The 11,848-nt window shown below is 40.9% G+C and overlaps 1 protein-coding gene across 2 annotated transcripts; it reads right to left on the reverse strand.

The window, feature by feature from the left end:
- Positions 1 to 2,116: 2,116 nt before the first annotated feature.
- Positions 2,117 to 5,467, reverse strand: LOC116853413. 2 transcript variants are annotated; one of them, XM_032834484.1, is made up of 2 exons: positions 4,666 to 4,749; positions 2,117 to 4,585 (listed from the first exon to the last, which is right to left on the reverse strand). In XM_032834484.1, the coding sequence occupies exon 2, from the start codon at positions 3,643 to 3,645 to the stop codon at positions 3,070 to 3,072; it is 576 nt and encodes a 191-aa protein (XP_032690375.1). In that variant the 5' UTR covers positions 3,646 to 4,585; positions 4,666 to 4,749; the 3' UTR covers positions 2,117 to 3,069. The 2 variants fall into 2 exon arrangements, with proteins under 2 accessions (XP_032690375.1, XP_032690376.1); XM_032834485.1 differs by lacking the exon at positions 4,666 to 4,749 and adding an exon at positions 4,993 to 5,467 and having other exon boundaries at positions 4,456 to 4,585.
- Between the last annotated feature and the right edge of the window lie 6,381 nt (positions 5,468 to 11,848).

Below are 11,848 nucleotides of genomic sequence, written 5' to 3' on the forward strand. Positions count from 1 at the left end.
TCTCGGCGTCGAGTCGCGACAAAACGGTTCCCGGGATGCGTACGGTATTTTCACCGGATCCCGCGTCGTTATTCGCCGAAACGGCGGGAAACACAGCGGGTTGTTGTTGTTGTTGTTGCTGTAGCTGCTGCTGCTGCTGCTTCTGCTGCTGCTGCTGCTGCATTCTCGCGAGATTTTCCGCAGAAACCAAAACCATCTTTCTCGCTCTTTCCATGATTCATCCGCGCGAGCGTTCGATTTAATTAATTTCGCGGTCTACCGATAACGCTTGATAGAATAGCATCGAGTGTAGGCCCGATCAGGTAAGGCAAGAATCCTCTTCTTTGCGCGATAATTTTCCTTTTGGCTTTCAAATTAGTGCGTTTACTCGCGATATTCCGCAGCGCAGCTTTGTACCTGGACAAACGATTTTTTTCCCGCTGGTCGAGCGCTACGTTACCTCTGAGTGTGTTGAAAGCGCATTCACCGATACAGGCGATGAAATCGTTACCTGTGCAGCATAATAAGGAGGTCCGCTCTTTCTTCGTTAAATAGCACAATGCTTTCAGAAGGCAGATGTTTTTCTGGCCGATGGAGCGACTCGTCGCTTTATCGCTACTCCCGCGTTTCGATGTCATCGCGAAGACGCGACTGTCGCGATTCGGGCGTGCAGAGATACGTGATTTCCCGAAGATCTACGTAGGACGTAAACATAATGCGCGTTAGCCGTGGGGAAGATGCACGCTCGAAATCGATATTCGTCGGGAGTGGACTGTTTCAAATCGAGCAGCAAATATCCGTGCGGCCGCGAAGTAGCGTCGTGGTACGTCTCTTCCAGAAACTTCGGATCATCCGGATAAACTTGACCCGCCAAGTGGTAAATTTGTGCGCGATCGCGAGGATTTTTGAATACCACGATGTAATTACTGTTGAGAGAAATATCCCGCTGTCCGCGGCCTTGATGAAAGAGATTTTGAGAAATCAGTATAACGCTGAGGTTCTTGTGATGACTACCTTTTGTGAACAAATCCACAATCACGTCGCACGAGGACGATTCCCTTATAAGATCGTCGATTATCATTAATTTCGCGCAAAGCGGATCGTGCGAGTAATCATCGGGGCGGGGTAAACCCTCGCGAAACTCGATTATATTTCCCCCCGCGCGCTTTCCCATGTCGCACGATGCCGCCCCGGACTTTTCGCGGCGGTACAACAAATCCACTTCGTGCTGCATTTGACGATAGACCTCCTGCCACTTCGCGTAATAAAACAAAATTCTTTTGAAACGGACGTCGGACATGACGGACAAATGGCGAAGAAAAGTCTTCACGAAGATCGTTTTACCGCATCCCGTCGGACCGCAAACGATCGATGTCCAAGTATGCCTCCAGCGAACAAACGGTCGCGCGAACAAACGAATGTCGCGCGAACAAACGGTCTCCGCGCGCGACTCTGGGAATGAAAAAAGACCGGCTCGCAAGCGTGGATTTATATCTCGAATCGCGTGACTGTGGGCTAGCAAACCCATGCGGGGAATTCACGCGGCGGCCACGGCGCTCTGCGTCAGCGTACATCCGCGGGGACGCGCGCGCCTCAGTGAGCTCTTTCCCACGGCACGGCGCGGTTCGCGCCGTCGTGAGCGTGCTTCCTCACGCGACGCGCAAAAGCTTATTTAGCGCTGGGGGAAAGATACAGCTTGCATCCCCCCTCCCCCAGCGCTAGAACCGCGATTGTTGAGCTTATCGCGTTGGAACAAACGATATTTCTCGGTTCACGCTCAGCCGGGATATTTTATCCTCTTGTTTGAAAGTTCTATCCGTCGCACTTAAACGTCGCGCAAGAAATTCAAAATTGTTTCGCTCGCTCGCTTAAAGTCTAGGGAGGGGGGGCTGGAGGGGGGCTGGAGGGGTAGAAGGAGTGGAGGAAATGTGAGTATATGTAAGAACAAAATTGATTTAAAAAGTTTTTATTTTTTACATTCGTCTTCGTTGCATATAAAAATCCTTATTTTTAAAGTATAGTGCGTAAAATTTAGATTTTTTTACAGGAGGAGTAAACAGGCGTGTATATTACGTATATTTCGCAGTTTTTACATTTTTCTTATATTTTATAGTTTTTACATTTTTCTTACCCTAGGAATAATTTTAAAATCTTACACTGCAAATAAGTGAAACAAATGAGAGAGAGAGATATATATCGCTATTCGCTGGAAACGTAACCGTACGGTACGGAGTATCCGTTGTCGTTAAAACTACGCTTTAATAATACTGGCATGCAGGACTTTGTCTCGTCTCTTGTGACGATGTCGTGAAATACGGTGCGTCGAATTGCGCTAAATCGCAGTTTTATCACGGTTTTATCCTCACCCGTCTTTTCTCCCCTCTTTAACTTTTCGTCGGCTAGTAACAATGACTTAATGGAACTAAAATTAAGCACGCAAAAATTTTTAAAATTCATGGTTATCTCCTTCACTTTGCAAATTTCTCATGCGCGTCCTTCGCCCATGCGAACGACGTAAGCGTAAAATTTCGGACTGGCGGTTACGAATGTCTCGATGTAGCTACTCGGGCCGTGACTCTCGAGTTCGTCCGTCATATCGCCCAAAAAATTTCCCGTACGCGGCTCGTACTCGTCGGGATCACCGGTGTTCAAATATATGCACGAATCGGTATCGTAATATAACACGCGACGATCTAACTTTTCTAAATACGAATATAGCTTTAATCGGGCTAACGCCGTGGTGTAAGCGGCTATCATGACGCTGGTCAGCGGAGACGGAGTGATGGCTTCTCGCCTCATTCGCCACGAAACATATATCACTTCGTCGTTTACGGGCAATACATTTGTTATTTCGTGCTCCGGGCTCGTGAGCAGAGCCGTAAAACTCTCCCACGTTTTAACGATCTCGGTATTCGGTAGATTGGACCGTTGGCCGAATTTACCCCAGAAGGAATTGAGACAGAGCTTCGCGACCGAGCGCAAGCCTGGATTCGGGGAGATATTCGCCCTATTGAGAACAATACCCTCGACTTTCTCGTATTCGCGCAGATACCGTTCCTTGCCGCCTTCGTCATTCGCGCATTCGTTCGGCTATCCGCTGGCCTCTTGCTTTCTGCAGAAAGTAGTTGATATACTCGGCGAACAATCCCCCCGCCGCGTAACCGGATCGTATCGCGTAATTTCGTAGCTCCATGTTTCGTTCACGCTTGTGACGCGATAACCTTTCTCGATAGCTTTGCGTAACTCGCAAGACACCCACGCGTCTTCGAATTCGCAATCGGCAGAGTCGTCGTGCGTACACGCGGTCTGAGAAAATGTCTCGCAGCAGTTGCGACAAAGCGCGAATAGCAATTTTCCGTTCACGCGATAAGGGAGTACCGGATGGAAGAGATCACGCGGCGCGAGTACTCTACAACGTACGAAGCCTTCTATGACGTCAAAGTTAAAATCGGGGCCTGCTCTGATTAAGGCACAACACTCCTCACCCACGTAAATGTCCGGATGACCGAGCGGAAAAGCACCCGTCTTCAGCACATACGGGTACAAAGAACACACGTCCACGTAGCGTATCTTCTCCGTACCCGTAACTTCGTACCACGTGACAATATTTTCCGTACGCCCGTCGTAGAACGCCTCGCGAGGTTCGAGGGGATTGTTTCTCAACATGGGATGATTCTCAACAAATTCGCGTATCTCGCGATTTTCGCCAGCTCCCGATCGAAGATACACTTCCACTTTTCCGTAACGACGTACCCCCGTTTTCTAAGACGATACGTCGTCGCGAGTGTGCGCTCGTAACGCGCTTCGATCGTATCCTCGCGCGACGGTTGAGAGCGGTCTGTCGCAGTTCACGCGAAAACACTCGGGACATCCGTGCCAAAAACAGCCGTGAAACTGCAGCACGTGACGCTGCCGGGGATTCTCCGTCTCATAATATCCGTCGACGAGCAAGCCTTCCGATAAACGCTGTTCCCGATCTCTCCCCGCGTAAATTATCGTGCGTCCAAACTCATGTTCTATCAGCAATAACCATTGCAACGCTTTACGCGATTGCGCGTTGACACCCTTATAACCGCCGAGCGGGATTATCTTAATTCGATTTTCCCCCTCGGCCCGAAGGCATCCCGACATTGTACACCGTTATTAAAAAACGTTCCGCGATATCGTGACGCCCGGCGCTCTGCGCTACCGAGCTTACGAGGTCCCAGATATCCTCGTGATTCAAGTCTCGTACCAGGCGAAACGACAAACTGGCCGGCCCGCGTGTTAAAGCCGTCGAGGTGAAAGACAGACCCACGTAATCGCTCGCGTTAGAGGAATTAACGTTGTAAGAATAGATTTCGCGGAACGCCTTTTCTAAATGTTTAGCGATGTCGGTGCCTTCGACGGGTGAGAAAATTTTTATACTAGCCTCTCGTCCTAATATATAGAAATTTCTAAACCGCCGCGCGTTTTCCTCCCGTATTTCAATATAATTATACTTAACATTACCGCGCTCGTGAAGAACATCTTCTTCTTCTTCTTCTTCTTCTTCTTCTTCCTCCATAGACTCCTCTCGCGCCGGTTATATTTCGGAGGAGAGAGCCACGTGTGCTTCCTTGTTGTACTGTAAAAAAAGTAACGCAAAATAATTAGAAACGCGAGCTCTGTAAAATATTTAATATTTTAAGCCAACTTATAACTCACGTTCGAATTTACTCTTCCAGCGTTAAATTGAAATACAATAATTCCTGACTAGAACTCCATACCGGGGAATCGGGAAAAATTCGTAATTCCGGGGGGATTCTGCGTTACCCTCCCACAGTATTTTCTCCCATTCCACTTCTCTTTCCGCGTCGGGAATATGTGGCATACAATCTTCCCCTTCGTTGGAATGGTGGCTAACCGGCGAGTAATTTGGTTCTAATTTCATTTACAATCAATTTGGATTAAATTCGAACGTAAATAAACTAAACGTAAATAAAAATAAACATCTAGAGAATTCCGCGTGGGTTCACACGCAAAAGTTCTTACCTGATATTGCTGAAGAAAGCGGCTCTCGATAGCAGCGAACGTTTTCACCATTGCCCTCGGCATTGTCGTCGTCGTGTTCCTCTCCCTCGTTACTCCCCTCGACGCTGTCTTCGTCGACATGGACGTCGTTGCCGACGTCATTGACGACGGCGACGTTGCCATCGTCATCGTCGTCGTCGTCGCACCGACAGCGGCGGCGTCTAGCGTTTTACTAGCGCCGGTATCATTTTCGCTGTTTTCTGAAAATAAAATTATACTTATATCGCATGAATCGATTTTAACATGACACTTTTGTTATTTTATAAATATTTATACCGCCTTACCTGTGGGTTCAGCAGCGACGACGACGACCTCGTTCACAAGCGTTTCCACGTTGCAGATGCTATCGGAATCCCATAAGTTGGCTTCCGATGTCTGAGCATTATTACAGCTTAAATATTATATTGGTGTTAGGTAATTTACCCGATAAACTGCCTTAAATCCAGTACTCCTCTCTCTCTCTCTCGATTTGTACTTACGCGAAGTCGCCTAACTTGGGTAAGCCGGTTCCTCCGTGAAGCGTTTACGACCCCGTGGAAGAAGCTCAAGCGCCTCCTCGCCACTGCTACCGACGGCTACGAGACTCAGACTTATAAAACGATAAAAACAATAATTATTCTAAAAATTCGCGTAAATTACTTAGTTTTAGTTTTCGCTATAAAATTGATATGATTTAACTTATCCGTTGTAGGATATCGCGTCGGCGATAATACCCCACACCTTATCGACGTTCTCCTCAAAATCCCGTCGAAATATTAGATTTTCACGGATTTTTTTCACTAATTTCGGATCACCCCGAAATTTTTCACACTTACACAAAAGCGCTAGCAGCGTGCTACTACAAGCGCATGCAAAAGGATAAAATATGTTATAATTTTCCGTCATTGGCGGAAATACGCGTCAAATATCGAACGCTATCGATACTCACGTCGGCGTTTGAAGCCGTAACAATGAACTCGCGCACTAATGTACGCACTCGCGACATTGTAACTTGCAGAAAACTGACGGTAGAAAATGCGAAACCGAAGTTTTCTCCTCGCATATATACCCTCAAAATTTTACTCCTCTCTCTCTCTCTCTCCTAGGACAAAACGATTCTCCCAAGAAAGAAGGGCGGATTTTTAAAATTATTAGGGTTTATCGTCGAAAACACGCTCAGTAAATATTGAGGTAAATATTGAGGTAAATATTGAGGTAAATAGTAAGACCCGACGGATTAAGCGTTTTCAAAGTTGTTTTTTCTACAGGATGTGTGAGAATGCGTGACCATTCGACAAAAGAATGATACGACGGGTATGTAACGGTGCGCTTCCTCTAGGAAAATCGCTCTTTTTGTTAAAAAGTGAATTCCGATCGTATCTTTGACGGTAATCCTCGCGCTGACTCAGAAGACGCTGGCTGAAATACTGTTGACTATTTTTCGCTTGTGCCGGCAATTACAATAGCCTGCTAATTCGCGACATATTCCAAATATGCCTGTTTATATCTCGCTCCTTTTTTATACGCTCCGCTTCATTAGAACGCGAGAATACTTGTTTTTTGGCGCGTGTCTTTCGTCTCAGACGACACGTGCACGGCGGCTGCACGGCGCCTGCACGCGCGCCTGCCAGGCTCGCTTTTTTTTTTCAAACCTGAACCTGAGAAACATGACGAAACGATCAGGTACGTGGAAAAGCCTGAGACAAAAATGCGAGCGCCTAAACATACAAAAAAGGAGAGTTTAGAAGCGTCCGTTAGAATATTGCCGACAGTTACGGCAACCGTTGCGTTTAAGAAAAAAAAAAGAAAATGCAGTAAGATGAAAATAAGCCTAAGAGAAGCGACGTCGTGATGACTAACATTCAAAGGAGGCTGAATATCCGGTATAAAATATTATCGTTGTTCGCCATAAACTAGCACGCTTAAAGCCCCCCTGCATTTGTCCCCGACGTTAGAAAATTCTAGAAAAACACTTCCTAGAAAAGCGCACCAGAGAAGCGTAACTGAAAAATGTTATTATATAAACATTTTTGGTACGCGTATACTACCTCCCTCTATGCATATTTCGTACTCTCGAGATCCTATAAAACCGCTCTTGATCGCTCGCGGGTTTCATATAGTCGGTAATGCTCCGATAGTCACGTTTCGTTGTTACGAAAAGTCGACGTTTGTTAAAATTATTCACGGGTTATTCGAGGAGCAAATGTCGTGAGAAATATAATGGCCGCTAACAAGCAGAATATCGAGAAGAACGGATGTAATAACACCCGCAGTGACATCACAAGTGGTCGAAACTTTAATCGAAAGAGTAACATGTTACTGTCTACAACATACACTTTAAACAATTTGGATACGAAGAGGGTGCAAGTGGGACTGCAAGCAAACGACGCAGGGAGATACGAAGCGACGATAAAACTAATCGGAAATTCGACGGATTATATCTACCTCGAACTCGAAGCGTGGCAGAAGTTTCAAGAGGAATTTGACTTCGTGCATGCTTATTTGCGCGAAGTTGAATAAAATTACGCCACAGCTCTTGATTCTAAAGAACGCGAGTATTTATTTCACCACCACTTACGGCTCAAGTGCAATAATGGTAACGCGTAATCGCGAAACGGAAGAAGAGAAAGCCACGACGGCGGATTCCGCGACAGCGACGGAGCCACCGAAGAAGAAACGCAAGACACTCGCTGTCGATAGCGATGCAGAAAATCACGTTCGAAAGTCTCCAAAGTATTGCGAGTTGCATCGACGCGCGGCGAAAACAGCTATATTCGCTAACTAATCTCGTCCACAATTACGTCGAATTTCTCATTGCGGAAATCGAAATACATTTACCCAACCGCTATTTAGATGAGGTGAAAAACGCGCTCTGAAATAATCTCAAGGAGATCGAGAAAAATGTCCAGAGGCAGTTACTGAATTTTGATTTTCTGGACGTGTACTTTGACATTCTCTTTCTGGAGCTAACATCGTTTCATCTCCACGAAATTGTACGAAGAATAATAAAAAATTAAGCGATGCAACACGCGTCAAATTCATAATATTGTGAACATATGTAATTATATGTAATTATAAATAAATAGCAGATTTTATCCTGCAACATGTTTATTTCTTTTCTTTTCCTCAAAAGCGTCTCCTTCTTTTATCCATATCTATATTCTTCGATAAATTTCAGAAATTTCCACGATGCTGACGCACGCATGGATAATATTCTTCCTCCCCTCCCCCCCGTCTCAACATAAGAATCAAAGGAGTCGAGACCAAACACCGCATACCCATAACTATCTAGATCTGCTCTCGCCTCTCTCTCTCTATCTCGCTCTTCTAACTTTCAGAAAACATCTTTTCGTCATAATTTTCCGGTAACGTCTCCCCCTCTACTCTTCTCGACGTAAGCGACGATGCGGGGAGCGCTATGGAAAGAACCAATCCCCGCGAATAACCATAGCTGACCACTAAACGAACCAATAGATCTTCCTTACTCCTCACGCTAAGACATATGACGACTACCCTCTCCCGCTAGCTCCCCACCTTCGCCTAACGTTCAGTAGCTCCCTTTTCGCCTAAATTTTCCAGGTCATATTTAGCATTCACATATTCTCGATGTAGGCGACGAGGCGGAGAGACCCTCAGGTTAAAACCAATCTCCGTGAATATCCATAGCTGACCAGTAAACGAACCAATAGCATAAATTACCCTCGCCCTTATACGCCAGCAACCGACGACTACCCCCTACCCTTAGCTCCTCCATCGTCATCTACTCCTTCTCGACTCACTCATCAGTCGAGACTCGGAACTTCCAAACAATGCTCATGCCGCAAGAAACGAAGTTTATACGCCGTAAAAAACGATGCAATAAAAAGAAATAAAATAATATACATACATCGCCCTGAATAATTCCATCCCGATTTATTGTGAGGGCGACACATCGACCGCCCCCACTCCCAATATTAATAATTTTTTATTCCATATTTTACCCTCCTCTACCATACCTACAAAATTCCCCTCACCATTTCATTTCGGGACCCTCCCCCACTCTCGACTCACCCTAATCTAACCCCCTGGTCCCCCTTCCACCATCCCTGACACACTGGCGCCAGCTTTTACCCCCACCACCGAGAAATAGGCCACGCCTTGTCTCACGGAAGCTGTACATATACTACTTATACATCTGGTAAATAAACTTTACAAATAAATCGTTATAAATAAATTTTACAAAAAAATCGTTATAAATAAACTTTACAAAATAATCGTTATAGATAAATTTTATAAAAAAATTGTTATAAATAAATTACAACAAAAGCTCAGCCAAAGGTATTTGAAATAAACTTTACAAAGAAACCATTATAAATAAACTTTACACAAAAGTTGTTATAAATAAACTTTACCAAAAAAATCGTTATAAATAAATTACAACAAAAGTTCAGCCAAAAGATATTTGAAAAAATATTATTAATATTTAATATATTAAATATTAAAACAATCTTATTCAGATCATTTGTACTCTCGTGAATATTCTATTGAAAAATACAAGACAATTTTATATAATCTTTACAAAAGTAATGATATCAAGAGGTACATTCGCCAAGTGCGAATAATTAATCATTTCTTAATTTTATAAACATATGTGGTTTTGGCTATATAATATATTTATAAATTAAATATGTTGTTAATATATTAGTAATATATTATTAAATAAAAAATAAAATAATTAGAGAAATACAATAATGTTAAAATAATTTAAAATAACTTAACACAAAAAGCCTTTGGTGGGTCTTTTTTTATAAATACTAGAACAATACAGACGCGCGCTACGCGCGCGCTATTTAGCTAATTATTATTAGATGAAAAAATCATATAATAAACAAATAAACAACATTGCCTTATGTACTATGCCTATATTGTAAATATTACAAACATTATGATGACACATAGACATACATAATTATTAACAAATTTAATAAAACAAAATTACAGTTATTAAATAACTTATTAACTTTAATTTAAATTATTATAACTATAAGAATTATAACTTAAATTATAACTTATTATAATAATTATTACAATTAATAATGTAAAATAATTAAATCTATTTTCTTTTTCCTCTGTTTCTGAAAAAGAGAAAAAAATATTTAATTATGTATATCATTTTTTGGATAAATAATGAAAAGGTATTAATATATAGGATGTCCGAAACTTTCTTTGCCATAACTTGCGTAAAGATAGAACGGATTAAACTAACAAGGGATATTCAGCAACGCGTAAATTAAAAATATCTGAAACTTTGCAGAATTATAGAGTAGGTAAACGTAATGACTAAATAATTTTTCGTTGGTGCCCGAAATCGGGTTTTAGGAAAAAAACAACCTCTTGAAAGAAAACCGGTACATAGATTTATAAGTAAATATTATCTAAACAATTAGAAATATGAAAAAATATTTTAGACAAAAATTTCATAATTTTGGGATTATTTTATGATAATATTTTGAGATTTTTTTAAAATTTTATATTTTTCGAAATACTCTCACTAACATTTTTTAAAACTAAGTTTTTGAAATATAACTATTACATTGAATTCGGTATAAAATAATTTTTAATTTTACCGCAAAGTAAATCTCAGGTATTTAAAAAAGTGTGTGAATGGTGGAGATACTTCAAAAAATCTCAGAATGTCATCATGAAATAATGTCAAAACTATAAAATTTTTGTTTAAAATATTTTTTTCATATTTCTATTTGTTTAGATAATATTCACTTATAAACCTTAGTACCTTAGTACCTTAGTACCTTAGTATAGTTTTCTTTCAAAAGGTTGTTTTTTCCCTAAAACAGATTTCAAACACCAGCAAAAAATTGTTTAGTTATTAGACTTGCCTGCTCTATAATTCCGCAAAGATTCAGATGTTTTTTAATTTGTTGTCGAATGTCCCTTATAAATAAAAAAATCATGTAACATTATGCAAAATTCGTAATAGTTTACGAGGAATTTTTCGTTAAGTATTACAAACTTTGCATAATGGTATATGATTTTCTATCCAGTTTAACCCATTTTATTTTCAGACAAATTATAGCAAAAAAATATTAGACCTATACATAGATACATATACAGAGTAAGTCATTTTAATCGAACCAGGCAAATATCTCTTGAACAGTGCATTTTAGGGGAAAATGTTTCAGATAAAAGTTTTGGGATTTCGAGGAGGACATAAGATGATGTCATTGGTTTAACCTCAAGTGGCGTCATCATGGTCAGGACAAAGCTAACTTTGCTTTTATAAATAGAAACATTTATTTTTTTAATACGGAATTTTATTCTACGTAAAGAAACAAATAACTTTTGTTTAAACAATTTTTTCGTACAACCTCTATTTTTTAAGATATTTACGCAAATATCTACAAAATTATTGATATCAATAATTTTTTTACTCGAATTCTATCAACTTTATCGAAAAATAGCAAGAGATAAAAATATTATATTTTCTTCTCATAGAGCTCTAAAAGTTTTTTCAGGATTTTTTATTAACTTTTTAGTAATTCAAGAAAATGCAAAAAAGTGCAGTACTAAAAAGTTAATAAAAAATTCTGAAAGAAATCTCAGAACTCTATGAGAGGAAAATAAACAATTTTTATCTCATGATATTTTTCGATACAGTTGATAGAATTCGAGTAAAAAATTATTGAAACTAATAATTTTGTAGATATTTCCGAAAATATCTTCGAAAATAGAGGTCGTATGAAAAAATTTTTCAAACAAAAATTATTTGTTTCTTTACGTAGAATAAAATTCCGCAATAAAAAATAAATGTTTCTATTTAAAAAAGTAAAGTTGTCCTGAC

This window comes from Odontomachus brunneus, unplaced genomic scaffold (assembly GCF_010583005.1).
Source record: "Odontomachus brunneus isolate Ranch 3 - 2012 unplaced genomic scaffold, Obru_v1 Obru_scaffold_318, whole genome shotgun sequence".
Lineage (NCBI taxonomy): Eukaryota > Metazoa > Arthropoda > Insecta > Hymenoptera > Formicidae > Odontomachus > Odontomachus brunneus.